Here is a 19,403-nt window from a genome sequence, read left to right as displayed (position 1 = left end):
AAACATAATTAAAGAAATGTAAATACTGTGTAATTGTTTATCAGTAACCAGGTAAATGAGCTTAAAGACTTCATAATGATGTTAGTTAAATGTAATCTGTTCCAAGGTTAGTACACTGTTTAAATAGGCTTTTTAGGTCACACGGAATGATCTGCATGTGGTCTCATAAAAGCTAAAGCACAAGCAACAGGGATTACCATAATTACTTCATCAAACTACAAGTAGCTAATGGGATTATACCCTAAGGGTAAGCAATTATTCCCTGCATACAGAATAAATGTGCTGAGAGAGGTGGAAAAGAGCAAATATTATAGCAATAGGATAAATAGGTCTAACATCGTGGAGTGAAGACCAATGGAAGCAAATTGCTATAACTTCAAAGATTCTGAGTTTCTTTGCCTCATTTTCCTCTTCCTCTGCTATAATTTTTGTTGATCACTCACTTCCTTTTCCTCTTACACATACACACATGCGCACACATATAATACATACACCACACACACACACATATATATCGATATATAGATACATACATATTCATCATAATATTCCTTTTGGATAAATCAATGCTACACAAAGCACAGTAAAAGAATAAGAAACGGCAAGGCAAAGGTATTGAATATATGAGATGAGCAGCAGATAAGGACACATAGTTCAAAACAGTTTACATGCAAACCATTTACTGTAATTCTGTACCAGTCTACCTTTGCAAAATATCCATGCTTCCACCTTCTACACACAGTGTACTGCTTTGCAAATTGTTTTTTGTTCTTTCAATTTCTCATTTCTAACTTTTGCATGATCATATCAACAATGAAGGTCAACAATTCTCTTGATCTTTCCCTTCATCTACATTTCTTAACTCTGTCTTCATGCCAAATCACCTCAACTTATCACATGTGGACTGACTTCCCAGTTTTATATTATCCTGAATAAACTGCTAGTGCAGTAAAGACAAGAATTTAGGGCCGCGGTGTGGCTCAGGCTGTAAGATAGCCTGTTATTAAACACAGCTGCCTGCAATTACTGCAGGCTCGAGTCCCACCAGGCCCAAGGTTGACTCAGCCTTCCATCCTTTATAAGGTAGGTAAAATGAGGACCCAGATTGTTGGGGGGCAATAAGTTGACTTTGTATATAAATATAAAAATAGAATGAGACTATTGCCTTACACAATGTAAGCCGCCCTGAGTCTTCGGAGAAGGGCGGGATATAAATGTAAAATAAAAATAAAAATTGGGACCAGAATTTTTATTGCTAAGCAATACGGTTGTAAAGTGCGATGTCACATAACCTCAATGCTTAGATTCAGCAATCCTGTCACTTCCCATTGCCGTTGTTAACCGAAAATTGTGGGTTGCTTTGTGAATACTCACCTGAAGCTATGCCAGTCTGTTTGGTCTCGCCAAACTCCATGCCTTAGAAGGTAAGGGTTTTCTCTTTAACTCCTCTTACTCACCTATCTTTCCCGCATCTTTCCCCTATTTTTCATCCTATACATTGCCTTGTGGAGCAGCAAGGTCTCTCAGAACCATGCGGTTCTGGGACTGCTTGCCATGCTGTAGCTTAGGCTTCTTGGCACACTGCAATATTAGGGTTGTAAGAAATCTGAGCCACAACACAATGTGAAACTACCAACCAGAACCATGGAACAAGTCACTGACCTAACAAATTCTAGCTACTTCAAGAAGCCCCAGAAGCAGAGTCAAACCTGCTTACCCCAAGGACTGCAGGCCAGCTGTCCTCACTGTCCCACACTCCAACCCCCCAACTGACCTTCAGTATCTTCAGTATCCTGCCGCAGATAAGGCATGCCTACCCTGGCCCTTCATAAAGCAGCTGGTAGCCACATGATCTTCCCCAGGTCTCATGAGGAAAGCCTTGGGCTTGCTGTTCTCTAAACAGTGCGGCCCATTCTCCCAATGCTCCAGAAAACCTCAGAAACTTTTAAAATGCTTTCAAAGGATCATGAAAATGGGGCATGCTATTTGGAGAATAGTGCAGTTTTGGAGAAGAGGCCTGGCATGGCCAGTAGCATGCCAGAAATGCACTTAATCAACAATAGAAGGAAGGCAGGAAAAGTCAGCTAGACGCAGATGGGTTCAGCAGGCATACAGAATACATAGCAGTGGAAGCAACTGAGGCTTTGCACTGTGATGCTGGAGTGGTTGGCCATGCTGGGGTTGGCATTTCTCAGTGGCAGCAGTGGTGTTTGGACTGAAGTAGAGGCCTGGGAGCAGTGGCAGCTGGCTGATATGGCTTAAAGTCCCAGATCTCTACTTCAGTCCCAATCTTGCAACTGCCACCAAAGAATGTTGCTATACAGGGTGATTAAAAGAGTATAGGAGGTAGAAATATATTTGTGGGAGGAGCAGGTGTGGTCATAAATGGAGGCAGGCTGCCAAGTGTTTGGATTTAGTCACATGGCTGTGGATGTACCAAAAAGTCCATAACTACTGCAACTGGACATAAGTCGCTTTATTCAGCGCATTCATAACTTTTGAGTGATCACTGAACAAATGGTCATAAGTCAAGGACTACCTCTATGACAAAGCAGGCAAAAACATGCTATTGTACACAATCCTCTTTGTTTATTTACTTAGTTTCCTACATGGGGTAAACTTGTAAACAAGTAGATATTTCTAGTTGCTCTAAACCTTCCCTATTGATCTATATCATTAATTCATTTTTCCCTGCCTAAAACACAAGTACCTTGTGATTAATACATTAATTTTCTGAGCCACATTCTTTGTTGCATTATACAATCTGTATAACATTTCCTATAAATTAGTTGGGTCCTCAATCCTTGCTCCGCATATTAGTATGCACAATCTGCCTAGTAAAGTATATGCAAATTGATAACCTCAACCGATAAATCTCTACTATCATCTTATATTTGCATCAAGTCTAGAGTTGGTCATTTTAATTAAATAGGTTGCAATATCACCAATGGAAAGAATTTGTTTAACATGAAAAATTTTCAGGAATTTAGTCTCTATCCTTTTCATTTGTATGTCAATCCTGAAATACCTTTAATGATCAGTTCTGCATAATTTGATACTCCAATTCCTCCTTCTGTGCGAATCATGCAGCGGTAATTGCCAGCATCCCGTTTAGTAGCATTCACCACACTAAAAGAAGCTACAAATCGACGATCATTAAAAATTTTCATGTCCTTCAAAGGTGCATCCCGTACAAGCAATCCCTAATGAGAAACAAATACAACAATTTATTTTAATATATACTTCATTTGCAAGTATTTTACAATAAATATTAAGATTAATGTTGGCATGTAAATAAGCATATGCATATTTTTGTCATCCTGCCCCCACCCCCCCTTAAGCCTGCTGTGTTGCCTTACCATGGCAAGGTCGTGGTGTTCCTGGGGGGGGATTAGTGAAAACTGTTGGAAGTGTATGCCAAAAGTATATACTGCCAGGGTCACCCAAAGCATGAAGCTCTTCCCAGCTGCCTAGCTAAAGCAAACAAGTTCCTATATTGGGCAGCAGAGATCTAGAAAGTTGCCAGAGGCAGATAATCGCCTTAGTGACAATGGTAAAGGCATCAATGCTCATGCTGTGCAAGAGAAGGCAACGGTAAACTACTAATGTATTTTTACCAAGAAAACCACATGAATAGAAAATATAAAATGACCAACGTTGTATGAAGGAAGGTGGGCCTGTCAGCTTGGAACATACTACTGAGAAAGAACAGATCATTTAGAAAACTAATAAGTTTAAGACATGGCTAGATTAAAGCCTTTGGAATGTCTAATACTGTCATACAAGAAAAGAAAAATTGAAGCTGAAAAGATAGAATCAAAGCAGGAACATGGAACATTAAAAAGCATGAACATGGGAAGCTCAACATCCTGAAAGATGAAATGAAACTACTGCATATTGACCTTTTAGGCATCGATGAATTGAGATGTACTGGGATTGGACAATTTTCTCTAGAAGGTTACATTGTTTATTACTCAGGATATGAAAAACAGAAGAGATTGTGTTGCTTTTATAGTTAGTAAGGGTACAGGAATAGCATTTGGTTACAGTGCAATTAATAACCAACTAATATTCATTAGACTTCATGGAAATATGATGATCCTTTAGATTTAAATTCCAACCACTGATACAGAAAAGGAGGTTGATGAGTTTTTTTTAAAAAAATAATTTTTAATTAAACATTTTTTTAAAAACAAAAAGAATCTTTAATAATTTTTTCTTTCCAACGATTTTGCATCGGTAAAACATTTCTTACTTATCCATTTTTTCTCCCTTATTTCAATGTATCCTTTATACATACAATTCTAATATTGATATATTTACATATATACATATAAATAACAATGTACACAATTTCATTTCTACAATCTGCATTTTTTCTGTTTCCTCTTATTTGTTATTACATTTCTACTCCTATATCTTCCTTATTTGATCTTTCCTTGCATTTTATCTCTCTTCTGTAACCATTCATACTATTTCTCCCACACTATATAATATTCTGTTTCCTCTTTTTCTTCTATCTCCTTTGTAAGTTTGTCCATTTCTGCACATTCCAAAACTTTTCTAATCAAATTATCTTCAGTTGGTATATTATTATTTTTCCAATTTTGTGCGTATATTATTCTTGCTGCTGTGATAATATGAATAATCAAATATTGTATTTTTTATAAAACCCTGGGAGTATTCCTAATAAAAATATTTCTGGCTTCATCTCTATATGTTGTTTGATTATCTCTTCTAATTGTGATCTAATTTTACTCCGATACTGTTTTGCCTTGGGGCACGTCCACCACATGTGGCAATATGTTCCCCTTTGTTGTTTGCATTTCCAGCACATTGATGGGGTATTGGGAAACATTTTAGCCAATCTTGCTGGCAAATGCCACCTATAGAACATTTTGTATATATTTTCTTTATAGGATACAAACATTGTCAGTTTATAATTTTTTATTTCATAATTTCTCCCATTTATCCAATTCAATGTTATATCCGATTTTTTTGCCCAAATTATCATATTTTCTTTAACTACATCCTCTTCCATTATATATCTTAATAAATAATTATATTTTTTAATCAATTTATCTTCTGTACCTTAAAGAATTTTATCTAATTCGTGTATTTCTCTTTGGTATCCATATTGTATTAAATCTGCCTTATATCTAGATTGTATTTGCATGTAAGGCCACCAATCAATGTCTGTACCCTATTCATTTAATTCTTACCTTGTTTTCAGTTCACCTTGACTATCTAGTAAATCCTTGTATCTTTTAACTTTGTCAATGTCCAGTACATTTGAATAAATTAGCACCTCCATTGTGGATAACCATTCTAGAATTTAATCATAATGATTATTTTTATCCCTTGCCATGTTTGTAGTAATGCATCTCTAATTAAGTGTCTCTGAAAGTCTATTTTTTACTTCCCATAAGAAAGCATGCCACCCTCTCTGTAAATCGTGACTCTCTAACGTTAGGATTCTTTTATTTCTTAATTCCATCCATTCTTTGATCCAAATAAGTGTTGTTGCTTTGTAGTAAATTTCCCAATTTGGAAGTCCAAAACCTCCTCTTTCCCTACTGTTTTGTAATGATTGTATTTAATTCTTAATTTTTTCCCCTGCCAAATATTGTTCGCTATTAATTTATTTAGATCTTTAAAGAATATTTTTCCTAATTTTATTGGTACTACTCGAAACAAAATATTTGTGGTAATACATTCATTTTGATTGATGCTATTTTTCCTAAGAGGGATAATTGTAATTTTCTCCAAATTTCCAAATCTTTCTTTATCTGTAGTATTAATTTATTATAGTTAATCTTCTTTAATCGACAAACCTTTATTTGTTAACTATATTCCTAAGTATTTTATTTTTTTAGTTGTTTGGATGCCCATTTTTTCTTCTAATTCTTTCTCCTGATTCTTGATGAGGTTTTTTGTTAATGCCTTTGTTTTGAGTTTATAAATTTTAAGTCCCGCTAGTTTTCCATATTCTTCTATATGTGTTATTAATTTGGGTCCTGTCTGTATTGGTTGTTCTAAAATGAAAACCAGATCAGCAAAGGCTTGGACTTTATATTCTTTTTTTATTTTCAATCCTTTTATTTCATTTTCACTTCTAATTTTAATTAGCAATACTTCTAATGTTAGTATAAATAATAAGAGGGATAGGGGACATCCTTGTCTCACTCCTTTTGCTATTCTGAATTGTTCAGTAGTGTCTCCATTTATTATCATCTTTGCCATTTGAATTGAGTATATTCTTTCTACCATGTTTACAAATTTTTCTCCAAATTTTGTATTTACTAATTGCAAAATAATAAATCTCCAATTTAAGTTATCAAAAGCTTTTTGGGTGTCCAAAAATATTAATGCCACTTGTTTGTCTGGGTGTGCCTCATAATATTCTAATACATCTATTATGGTTCTCATGTTGTTTTTTATCTGCCTTTTTGGCAAAAAGCCATTCTGGTCAGGATGAATATATTCATTTATTACTTTTTAAAATCTTTCCAAAATTATCAGTGTGAATAGTTTATAATCTGCATTTAATAGTGAGATGGGTCTATAGTTTTTGATTTGTTGTTGATCTGTATCTTCTTTTGGGATAAGAGTAATAATGGCTTCTATCCAAAAGTTAGGTATTCTGGCCTTCATAAGTGCTTCATTAAAAATTTATAACAGAGTTCCATCTAGTGATTCTTGAAATATCTTATATAATTCTGCTGGAAGTCCATCTGGGCCTGGTGTTTTGTTATTTTTCTGTTTTTTTCTCGCCTCCACTAATTCCGTAATGTTCATTGTCCCATTTTATATCTCCCTTTGTGTGACCTCTAATTTGGCTATATTCATCTTGTCTAAATATTGTTTAATATCTTCTTCGGGTATATTCTCTTGGGAGTATAAGTTTTGGGAAAAAAGTTTTTGCTATATATTTTTTTTCCTTCTATAATGTATCTTTCCTTTCTCATCTTGTAACAGCTATATATTTTTTCTCTTTTTCTTTTTTCAATTTGTATGCTAGCCATCGTCCCATTTTGTTTGCATATTCGAAGTGGTTTTGCTTTGCTAGTTTAATTTTCTGTGCCATATCAGCTTGTGAGGCCAAGTTTATCTTATGTCTTATTAAATCTCTTCTTTCTTTAACTTTTTTTTATTTTAGGGTTCCTTCTGTAAATCTAGCTCCAATTTTTTGAGTTCTTCTTGCAAATTATCTTGTTCTTGGTTGTTGTTGTTGTTTTTACTGTATATGCAATTGTAAGGCCTCTTATATGTTTTTGCAGTGTCCCATACATTTTGGAAAGATGCTTCCTCTTTTGTATTTATCCTAAAAAATATGTTCATTTCTTTTTTAATCATTTGTATATATTCTTTCTCTTTTAATATTTCTTTGTTCAGCATCCATCTCTTTCTTTTCTTCTGGCCTTTCCATATCACCCTTAATGGATTATGGTCCACCCAGATGTTTGTCATTATTTCCATTTCTTCTGTTTCCTTTCTGAGTTCTGGCATCATCCATACCATATCTATCCTAGACCATGATTGATATGGATTTGAACAGAATGTATATAAATATAAAAAGTATATATCAATAATTACTTAACCATACAAAACTTTATAGACTTATTAATTTATATATTCCACAATTTTATCTTGGTTACTTTCAGTTGAACATTTATTTCATCTCTCACAATTAAATTTGTTTCTTGAAGTTTTTATATTGCACAAAGTGAAGTCTCTTGTATTTTTTTTATTAAGTCTGTGTAATCTTTACTAAGTCTTGCATTATTCTCTGTAGGTCCCCTTTTTTTATCCTGTCTGTCCTTTAGCCTCCTCTTTAGTTCTCTCCAATTGTAAAGTTTTTATCAGTCTTCAAAAATATCCAAAATATCCAATTTCGACAGTCTTAATTAGTAATCACCAATCCTGTTGTTTTCCGCTTCTATTTCCTCTTTGCCATTAAATCTACCATGTCCCGAATTCCACAATTTACTATATCAAACCTTTTCAATCCTTAAAGTCTTCTGTAAGTTTCACAGTACTATTAACAATAAAGAGAAAGATATATAGAGTTTATAGTCACTAATTCACTCAGTCACAAAGATGTATCCAGCTGAGTTTCTTTCCTCTTTTCATCTGTTACTTTTCCTTTTTGCACTGTCACTGCTTATCAGTTTATTTCCTTCACTCCTCTCCGTCCTCCTAGTCGCCACATTTATTTGGCAGTATTCCTGCCTCTAGTTTTAGAATCTCAATATTTCAGCTCCACCATTCGACAACATAGTTGTACCTCCTTTTTTGGGTTTTCTCTCCTACCAGTTGCAGTTATGTTGTTTTCTCGATTTTCGCTTCCTACTCCTTGGCTTTCAGTGCTTCTGGCCAGCCAAATTGGCTGGTTTTTCTTGAACCTTTGGGACCTTCCTGAACCTCCCCCCCCCCAAGGTCCTCAAAGATCCCCCTTTTTTCTATCAATTTCTCTGTGATTTATTGTGCCTATTTTAGGCTTCCTGGCTGAGAAATTTGGGCTTCAGGAACAGAGCCCCATTCCCTCGCTCCATTCATGCTGACGGCACCGCCAGATGTCCTGGAGGAGGTTTATGAGTTTTATGATCAAATTCAATTTGAAATTAACAGAACATGTAAGCAAGATGTGTATCTACCCTTTTGAAGAGACAGTTGAGCATCCTGGATTTTTAGAAAATGCAAGTTAACTTTTGTAATGCACTTATTTATACACAAAAAATAGTTTTTTTTAGCTTTGTATAACTTTCTTTAGATTAGGATCTATATTTTAGAGGATAAAAGACATTCCAGTATCAGTATTGTTTTAAATATGGTTTTCTATATTTGTTATATGGGGAAAAATACAGGGAGAAAAAATATGTGGAAAAACCAATACAGGGAGTGTTGGAAAAGACAGAAACATTTAAGTGCAGAATGGTGATTCCTTTTGTTTTACCTGTTTCAGCAAAGATTTTCTTCCAAAGAAAATATGTATGTATTTGTATGTAATATGTATGCACCTCTTTTATTTTTATATATAAAGGTAAAGGTAAAAGTTCCCCTCGCACATACGTGCTAGTCGTTGCCAACTCTAGGGGGCGGTGCTCATCTCTGTTTCAAAGCCGAAGAGCCAGCGCTGTCCAAAGACGTCTCTGTGGTCATGTGGCCGGCATGACTCAACACCAAAGGCGCACGGAACGCTGTTACCTTCCCACCAAAGGTGGTCCCTATTTTTTCTACTTTCATTTTTACGTGCTTTCGAAACTGCTAGGTTGGCAGAAGATTTTTATATATACTACTATTTTTAAATGCTTGAGCTATAAAAAAATTCATATACCAACAAGTGATACCAAATAAGCAGGCAAATAAACAAAAAACTTAAAACCATATCTCATAGCAAAACAGTCTTTAGTAAAATAGAAAACAGCCTTTCTTCCATCATGGCTACTTTGGCAGGACCCAAAGCCAATGTGAAGAACCTTATCTTAAAACTGAAGGTAGGCTCATGTTGAGATAGATGGTCCTTCCAATAGTCTAGTTGTGAACAGCCATTTTAACTATACCGAGAAAAGGACAGAACATCACTATAACTGATTCAGAGACTGTAAGGTGTTTCATACATTTCATTTGACAGCTTTGCACTAGCACCAGTTTCTAAACTAGAGAATTTTGAAAATTTGGTTCACTGAGCAGAGAAAGAAATAAGTAAACCCTATAAGCACTATCATATTTTTTTCCCTTGAATATGTTTAAAAGTGAGAAGCTAGATAATTGATCAGATGAAGGAGCTTGTAAAAAATGTTTTCCCTCTCTACCCATTATGTATTAAATCAAAATTTTAATTTCAGGTGATGCCATCATTCAATTCTGGATTTTATATGATAAAGAGTATGGAGTTAAATATAGCCCATACACTTTTTCGGTTATATTCAAAAATCAGAAGTGGAGTATGGTACATACAGCAGTTTTCCTTAATGTTGTCTCCAGTTGTAATCTCTACATTTTATGTCCTCCCAAACCTCCTACAAAGAACTCCTGATTCTTTCTAGACAGGCTGGCTCCAATAAATGGATAATTTCGTTTGAGATTCCTGTTTTCTTGCATTTATGCATTCATCAACCTTCCCTCCAATTCTGATTTGGCCTGAGCAAAGAAAATGAATAGAAAACTTCAAGGTTGAACTTCCTTGTACTGCAAATAACCAAAGGCTTAAGCAAGACCCAGGAGCATCTGCAGAGTTTAAGTGCTTAACTGTGCATATCTAATACTCTTTAAATTATGCTAGTGGGTTTTATGTTTTCAGCATTTTATCATTTAAGTTGCAAAACATATGAAGCCCAATCTTCCAGACTTTATGAAGTGGAAAGAGCTAACAAAATATCAGCAAACAAACAGAGAACCTATTAGGAAAATGCTGAACTTAGTCTGTTAATTATGGTTGTCAACATGTTGAAAGTAACCTTATTATGCTATTTATAGCTTTTGGAAAACTTTGCATAATGTCAACATTAATTGATCCATGTACATAATTCATGATGTGACAGTTAAGCATGAACTGAATTATGCACAATGACTGGAAACTGTAGAGAAACAACAAATTTTAATTTCAGCAATAAATATAACAATAATAAAATTATTTAACTCTGCAAGTGATTTTTCAGTGCTGTCTTATTTAACAAATTGTTAAAATTTAATTTCCAAAAGCTAAAGCTCAAAAATGATAATGCTTGGAAATAATTTTGAATATGAATCTAGTTTCAGAAAGGTTTATTTACTTTCAGTACATAATTTGTCAATATAATAAACAGAAAACCTGACTATTCATAGTTAACCATATGGATACTGGGCTGCATTGACTGAAATAAACCTGAATCATGAAAAAGTGAATTAATTGGAATTAACTGAATCTGAATTTAGCATTCAGCAAAAAGTCAATTTCTGCCTTTATTTTTAAAAAATATAATCATTTTGAGAATAGTTAGTTCTCTATGTAAAAACTAGTAAACAAAATCTTAAATCTTGATTTTTATTTATTTATGTTTGTACTATTAATCCTCTTCAGAAGCTTTAAAAAAAAAGGTTAAGTACAATAGAGCATCCATGTTGCACTCTACATTGGACTTACCCTTGGAAAAGCATTCAGAAACTTCAACTGATGTAGAGTGCAGCATTGTGGGAAGTTCTTGGGGTTCCTAGGATCACCCATGTTACCAGTGCTCCATGAGTTGTCCATGAGCTGCAGTGACTGCTGGTTTCTTCTGGGTGCAACTCAAGGTGTTGGTTACTATCCTTAAAGGCTGCATGGCATGAGCCCAGGTTACCTGAGGAACTGTCTCACCTCACTGGGATTGGCCCAGACTGAGGAGGCATGGTCCAGGCCCCGTTTGTCAAGGGTTTCTGGTTGTCAGGGCCCAGAACGGCCTTCTCTGATGTGGCCCCTGCCTTTTGGAACATCTTAATCCTTGAACTGACATTGGCTTCCACCCTTCTGACTTCCATTCATTAAGGCCCTGAAGACCTGGCTCTGCCAGATGACTTAGGGCCCTAAAGGGGGAGTATCACACTGGAGGTGCTTGATGAATTAAAAGGCAACCCCATCATCTCTGATGGCTGATTTTAAGCTAACGATAATGGCCGCTATTTCTGTCATCAGCGGCATTGCAGACATGACTGTCAACTGTCTGACGTAGTTAACTTTAAACATGGTCGTTCCTCATGGTGTTCGCCTGACAGTGGTGTACCGGTCCGCTAATTCCATCAGCGGACTTCGGACAGTTTGATCCCCGTTTTACATCTTATATGGTCAGGGGGTCGGTTTTACTACACTTGTAGGGAACTGCTGGCTCGGGATACCCTTTTTTTCCGTTGTTACCTGATCCTATTATGAGTTACTCGGCGCTTGAGCTCTTACGGCTGCGAGGTTCCCCCGCCTCGCAGGAGTGGCCCTCTGCTCTATCGAGGGCCTACCTTAATGAAGGGTCTTGGGACCCAGAGAGGTGGCATGCCTCGAAGAAGAATCTCTGGGGGTTTTTTAATAGGTTTTTTAATAAGGGGCTTTTAAAGGGGGGGAGGGGATTGACGGGTAGGGGGAGTGACCCGTCGGGGAGGGTATGTCCAGTCCCAACGCGGGCTCACGACACTATTTCACTTGGTCCGAAGACAGGGGGGGAGGGGATTGTACAGAGCGGAGAACATTATCCCATCTGTACGGTGAGTGGGAGGGGCAGATATGGCGGAGGCAGGGGGCCGTATCGCTCTTTGGGAGCACGTGTTCGATGTTTAAAAGCGATCACGTGCTCCGGCCCCCCAGTCCTCACTCGTTCCCCGGATGGTCAAGACCCTCAGAGCTTGGGTCTTAGGCTGATGCTTTGCAATGCCCGGTCCGTGGTTAACAAGGCTCCCCTGATTTGTGATCTTATTCAGAGGGAGTCCGCGGACCTTATGGGCATTACGGAGACCTGGTTGGGCACAGAAGGGGGTGTACCCCTGGTCGAACTGTGCCCTCCGGGTTTCCGTGCATTCCATCAGCCGAGGACCCAAGGTAGGGGTGGGGGGGTGGCGGTTGTGATTAAAGAAAGTCTGGAGCCGAGGGAGTCCACTGTTCCTCAGATAGCTGGCTGTGAATCCTCCTTGTGAAGTGGGGCCACGGAATCAGATGGGGCTGTTGATCACGTACCTGGCTCCTTGCTGCGTGACTACAGCCCTACCTGAACTGCTAGAGGTGCTTGCTGGCGTGGCGGTGGAGATCCCCAGACTACTGGTCTTGGGGGATTTCAACCTGCCATCTGCCGGCTTGTCGTCGACGGTGGTTCAGGAGTTCCAGGCCTCCATGACGGCCTTGGACCTGATTCAAGTAACTGATGGCCCTACACACATTGGGGAGGCGCTAGACTTGATTTTTATCTCTGGTCAGTGGGTAAATGATCTGGATTTAGGAGATTTAGTGAAAGAACCGGTGTCATGGTCAGATCATTTTCTTCTTCGCCTAGACTTTCAGACCGCCGCTCACCACCGCAGGGAGACGGAGCCAATGCGTTGGTTCCGTCCCAGGCGCCTGATGGACCCGGAGAGGTTCTGGCGGAGCTTGGGCGCTTCCTGAGGATCTTACCCACGGCACGACTGAAGAACTGGTTGCGGCCTGGGAGCGGGCGCGGCTGGGGCTTTGGACCGTGTCGCGCTTTGTGGCCTCTGACCCGGCGTAGATCTCAATTGGCTCCCTGGTTTTCCGAGGAGCTGAGAGAGATGAAACGCCGGAGAAGACGCCTGGAGAGTGTTTGGAGGTCTAGCCGTTCCGAGGCTGATCGGACACTAGTGAGGTCCTTTACTAGGACCTACCTAGTGGCAATGAGGGAGGCGAAGCGTCTCTACGTTTCCACCCTCATTGCATCGGCAGATAACCGCCCGGCCGCCCTGTTTCGGGTGACCCGTTCCCTCCTCCATCAAGAGGGACGGGATGACCCCTTACAGGGACGAGCTGAGGAGTTTAACGGTTATCTATACGATAAAATCGTTCAGCTTCGGGATAGTTTGGACCAAGATTGCGATGATCCAGCCGGGACGACAGAGACGCGTCTTGTTGAGGTTATTTGGGATGAGTTTGATTCTGTGGCTCCCGAGGACATGGACAGGTTGCTGGGGAGGTTACATGCAACTACATGTTTACTGGACCCGTGCCCTTCCTGGTTAGTGCTGGCTGCTCAGGAAGTGACACGAGGCTGGCTCCAGGGGATTATAAATGCTTCTTTGATGGAAGGGGTTTTCCCCCCCGCCTTGAAGGAGGCGGTGGTGAGACCTCTCCTCAAGAAGCCTTCCCTGGACCCAGCTATTTTGAGTAATTATCGTCCAGTCTCCAACCTTCGCTTTGTGGCGAAGGTTGTTGAGAGTGTGGTTGCATGGCAGCTCCCCCGGCACCTGGAGGAAACTGTCTATCTGGACCCGTTCCAGTCCGGCTTCCGACCCGGTTATAGCACGGAGACGGCTTTGGTCGCGTTGGTGGATGACCTCTGGAGGGCCAGGGACAGGGGTTGCTCCTCTGCCTTGGTCCTATTAGATCTCTCAGCGGCTTTCGATACCATCAACCATGGTATCCTGCTGCGCCGGTTGGAGGGATTGGGAGTGGGGGGCACCGTTTATCGGTGGTTCTCCTCCTATCTCTCTGACCGGTCGCAGACGGTGTTGACAGGGGGGCAGAGGTCGTCCTCGAGGCGCCTCACTTGTGGGGTGCCTCAGGGGTCGATTCTCTCGCCCACCCTGTTCAACATCTATATGAAGCCGCTGGGTGAGGTCATCAGTGGTTTCGGGGTGAGTTATCATCTGTCTCAGCTGTACTTTTCCACCCCGGACCACCCCAACGAAGCGGTCGAAGTGCTGTCCCGGTGCCTGGAAGCTGTACGGGTCTGGATGGGGAGAAACAGACTCAAGCTCAATCCCTCCAAGACGGAGTGGCTGTGGATGCCGGCATCCCGGTACAGTCAGCTGCATCCGCAGCTGACTGTTGGGGGCGAGTTAGTGGCCCCAAAGGAGGCGGTTCGCAACTTGGGTGTCCTCCTGGACGGACGGCTGTCTTTTGATGAACACCTGGCGGCCGTCGCCAGGAGGGCCTTTTACCAGGTTCGCCTGGTTCGCCAGTTGCGTCCCTTCCTTGATCGGGATGCCTTATGCACGGTCACTCACGCTCTGGTTACGTCTAGGCTGGATTATTGCAATGCTCTCTACATGGGGCTGCCCTTGAGGTGCACCCGGAGGCTGCAGTTAGTCCAGAATGCGGCTGCGAGTAGTAACGGGAGCCGCTCGTGGCTCCCACGTGACATCGCTGCTCCGTAGCTTGCACTGGCTTCCTGTGGTCTTTGGTGCGCTTCAAGATTTTGGTAACTATCTTTAAAGCGCTCCATGGCTTAGGACCCGGTACTTACGAGACCGCCTGCTGTTACCTTTGACTCCCACCGACCCGTACGCTCGCACAGAGAGGGTCTCCTCAGGGTGCCGTCCGCCAAACAGTGTCGGCTGGCGGCCCCCAGGAGTAGGGCCTTCTCTGTGGGGGCAGTGACGCTCTGGAATGAACTTCCCCCCGGTCTGCGTCAAGTGCCCGATCTTCGGACCTTCCGTCGTGAGCTCAAAACATATTTATTCATTAAAGCGGGACTGGCATAATTAGTGATGTATTTTAATTGGGTTTTTAATATTTTTTAACTTTTTAATTTAAATTTTAATAATCGGCCTTTAAAATTTGCTCTTTTTAATTGTTGTTTTAAACTGTATATATCTTTGTTTTTACTTTGGCTGTACACCGCCCTGAGTCCTTCGGGAGAAGGGCGGTATAAAAATTTAATAAAATAAATAAAATAAATAAATAAATAAATCTCCCTGCACATCGTCCTTCTCTCCCCATCTTTTAACTTTAATTTTACCTTGATTTGGATTTTCATTTTTATTGTTTTAGAGATTTTATTGTTTTAGAGATTTGTTAGACTTTTAAAGTTTTAATACTAAAGCCAGAGTAGTTTTCTTACTAGATGGGTGGCAAATAAATTTAATAAATAAATAGTAACTAAATAAATTGTAATGCTTTTTTTTTTTTAAAGTTGGAATTCAAATTCTAATCTGTATTCCCCTCACCTGTGTAACTGAGATCCAGTTGGCATTCATAAATTTATATGCAGACTAACATTTAATTTTTGATTAAAATGTTATATCATTCTTGTACAAATTACATATTTTAGGGAAAATTGCATGATGCTATTGGGAATATGTGCATTCTATTTTTTACCATGAATCCAAATATGGAATCAAATAGTGAATATCTACATTTTCAGCAGAAAATAATCTTTTTTATCTTACTATCACAATTTGTTGGACTCTCCTGACTATGAGTGAATATAATTGTGACAGTTGCTAGACATGGCGAGATAATAATTCTTTACATTGTAATGGTAAATGGTATGTTCTTCTAATATCTTAGCTTAACAGTAATAATAATTTTGCTGCTCACAGAGGCATGAAAAGTAAGTGAATATACATGATTTACTGTGGAAGATCAGTTTGGTACTATGAACAGAATGCATGTAGGAAAAATGGTCATTAGAAAATTAAAAAAATAACTTGCTGAATATGAGTTCTCACTTACTGAAGATACACTAAATTTATTTCTAAATTTTCATTATCAATCTGTTTATCTGTTATTTTCTTGGAGCAATCACTTGATTTAAATATTACCAATATAGTTTGGTTGTGATATGCAAGCAACACTTATTTCACATAAATCAGCTTTTACTTTTCTGATGGTACTTTAAGAATGTTGGAAATATTGAAACTTCTGGTGAAAAAATGGCAAACTGAAGATAAGCAGTCTATAGCAGTCTGAGAGATAAGAATATGGACATGTTTTTCCTCAAACTATAGCCAGAACTTTCAAATTTTGCAAATTTTTTTTTTGCAATTTTGCAAAATGCTTGCAAAATAAATTTCAGCTATTATGAACCTTTGGATCAGCAAGTCTTACAGCATCAGATGAGTTTCCATCAATCCTTAATGAAAGAAACTTTGAGTACAAGCTTAATGACTTAAGGTGTTTTTTTTAAAAGAATAAACAGCAAAAGGGTGATTAAAAGTCTTATTTTAGAAAGTTATAACTGGACTAAAGTCTGGATAAATTTGAAATAAGAAATTATTAACTTATTTATTTATTAATTTCTTATTATGAAATTATTTGTAAAAATTCTTCCTATGAATAAATGTTCTTTTTTTTCCAATTCTTAAAAAAAAGACTTTAAAAATTGGACACTAGAGGAAAATAGAAGGAATTAAGATTATAATTAAAGGAGAAGAATACTTAGATTTGAATATGGAATGAAACATTTTAACATTCAATATATAAAAGGATATTTTTGAACAATGAAGCCAGAAGTTAATTTTAACACAGTTTGCCTCTAGTCTACAAGAGAAAAAATGCTACACTGGACATACTAAACAAACTGGCTATTGTCTTAATAATTAAAAGGGATATACAAATAAAAATCAACCAGTTATAAAGTAACCTGTATAATTTTCCTACATTCTATTTATAAAGCACACTTGTTAGTGCTTTGAAGGATTTTGTGAGAGGGGACAAAGAAAAATCAAGTTTTAGCACATTATTTGACAGGATTAAAGATCAAGATTGATAAAGTAGAGGGAAGGAATATAAAGTTGGTTTATTTGGTGAAAATTAAAATAGATATGAGAGCAAGGCATCAGAATTACAATTTTAATGTGTGCCAGTATGTTCACAGAAAAAAGTGACAATAAAGCTTATCTTATCTATTTTCTCAGGTAACTTTTAATGGACTTTTGCTGAAATGATAGGTTTAATGATTTGTCTTTAGATAAGACATGAACATGGAGAGAAAAGATAATTTATTGTATTTTAGGAGAAGATAATAAATTACTAAAATTGTTTATACTTTTGATGAAGGGTAATGTCTTTATATTTTCTTTTCTAGTTCTTTATATATTCTATATTCATATTTTCTATTTTTTTATTTTTTCTCTGATTTCTTTTTTTTCTAGATCTTTTATTTCTTATTGTTCATTTTTTTAGTTTTTAGTTTTATCATTGTGGTTGCAATTTTTAATAAAACTACTATTGATTTTTGTTTTTTTAAAAAGGAAATGTTTCTGTCACTATTCCGAGCTTGGCCAGCAAAAAAAGAGGTCACACTGTGGTGTACAAGAAACTGGTCTCCTGGCCCGGCATGCAGTGAACACAACGAAAATATTTCTAGCCACCATTATTAGCTTCTGCTGGCCAGCTGGCCATGAGGGCTCGGCACACCCTGCCCACGCCGGCTACCGGTCTGTTCCAACAATCACTCTCTGGCCCAGTTCAGGGTCGTTGATCCAGCTGTCTCCCCTTCCTGACCTTCCACCCGTGTGTGTTAATATCAATACCCAGCACCTGATACCCATCTGGGCACCCCTCCCCCCTCCCCAGTTTGCGGCAACCCCAAAGTCTCAGACTTTGACAATTTCAGTTATTCATGGAACTGGAAGAACTCACTGCATGTTCACTGCTTCTGTCTTTCATTCCCAAATGGAAAGTGTATGAACAACTAGTGGGAAGGTTGGGGTTTCCATCATTAGGTGGCCTACTACAATTGGGGTTTCCATCATTAGGTGGCCTACTACAATTTATATTACAATTAGTGCAGTTAATAGTAAAATGTTTCTAAAAACATTAACCTTTGTTATTCCCTCTGAAATAAGTATTATCTTATTATCTTATCTTATCTTATTATTATCTAAAAGCAAATGTTTTTACTTCCCACAGGATAGCTTTAGAAGAGGAATAAAATAGTCAAAGTGAATTAGTTAACATGGTTAATACCATATTCCTTCGCATATCTACATACAATATTTGTGGAAGAGCTGAGAAAGTCCTGCTGAACAATTTATCAGGTGGTCATTTCCTATTTTTCTCCTTCTTAGAACCACCTAATCACACTATTGGAATTAGTTCTAAAAGAAGAACCACACTATAACAGTTGTTAGTAGGTTTTACTTATGAGTTCAACCCAGACTCAAAATGTTATTGGCTTGGAAGGGAAGCACGCTTAAGTTTGTATCTGAACTCTTTTTATAAACAATACATGAAATATTATTTTAAGCACACTATGTTATTTTAGACCATTTCTGAAATAAATTACACTTATGACAGTGAAAGAAAAAGTAGGAAAGTGTTCAGATAACAGATCTATTTAAAAACATTAATTCAACAGAAATGTTCCAGACTATTCTGTAATATACCCCCTAAATAGTATATTACATTATAATGCAGGTGCAATTACTATTTATTTAAGGCCAACAAAAGGCAATTGTACTTGAAGCAGACAAGTGACAACAATAAAAATAATAGTACTATAATCTCAATGAAATTGCTTCACATAGTTCATGTTTTTACTTTTATAATGACTTCCCAAAGCAGCTTTTATAACTAAGTCAATTTTTTCCTTAGAAATTAAAATGACATGTGCTTTGCATATATTAGCATTTTTACTAACCTATAATGTTTTTATTTGCTTTTGGCTCTAAGGTTTTCTTTCTTTCTTTATTTCATATTAGTCCAATTGAAATAATTACATTTTAACATAGAATATTTAAATGGTATTGCTTTACTGTGGTTACATCTACCTTATAAACATACAAAAAAAGTATATCCACTAAATCTCCATATGAGCTGGAAATCTAATGACCATGTGCCTCCAAAACTGCATTTATTCCTCATACATATTGAACAAAACAAAATAAAAGCAAAAGATAAGAAGAAAGAACACAAAAAAGAGTATGGGAGTGAAAGATTTGTTGCAGATGTTCTAGTTTCTAAAAACAAAACAATGTTATCAATTTAATCAGAAGTATTAGTATATTAT

At 37.8% G+C, this 19,403-nt stretch overlaps 1 protein-coding gene across 1 annotated transcript in view; it reads right to left on the bottom strand.

Annotated features, from left to right (window-relative positions):
* Window positions 1-19,403, bottom strand: part of PTPRM (protein tyrosine phosphatase receptor type M) — a 544,777-nt gene that overhangs the window by 299,328 nt on the left and 226,046 nt on the right. Inside the window, exon 6 of the mRNA XM_058178627.1 lies at window positions 3,029-3,203. Coding sequence (XP_058034610.1) covers window positions 3,029-3,203 — 175 coding nt within the window. The remainder of the gene's footprint in view (window positions 1-3,028; window positions 3,204-19,403) is intronic.

This window comes from Ahaetulla prasina, chromosome 3, assembly GCF_028640845.1.
Source record: "Ahaetulla prasina isolate Xishuangbanna chromosome 3, ASM2864084v1, whole genome shotgun sequence".
NCBI lineage: Eukaryota > Metazoa > Chordata > Lepidosauria > Squamata > Colubridae > Ahaetulla > Ahaetulla prasina.
This window is presented reverse-complemented; position numbering and strand designations above follow the sequence as displayed.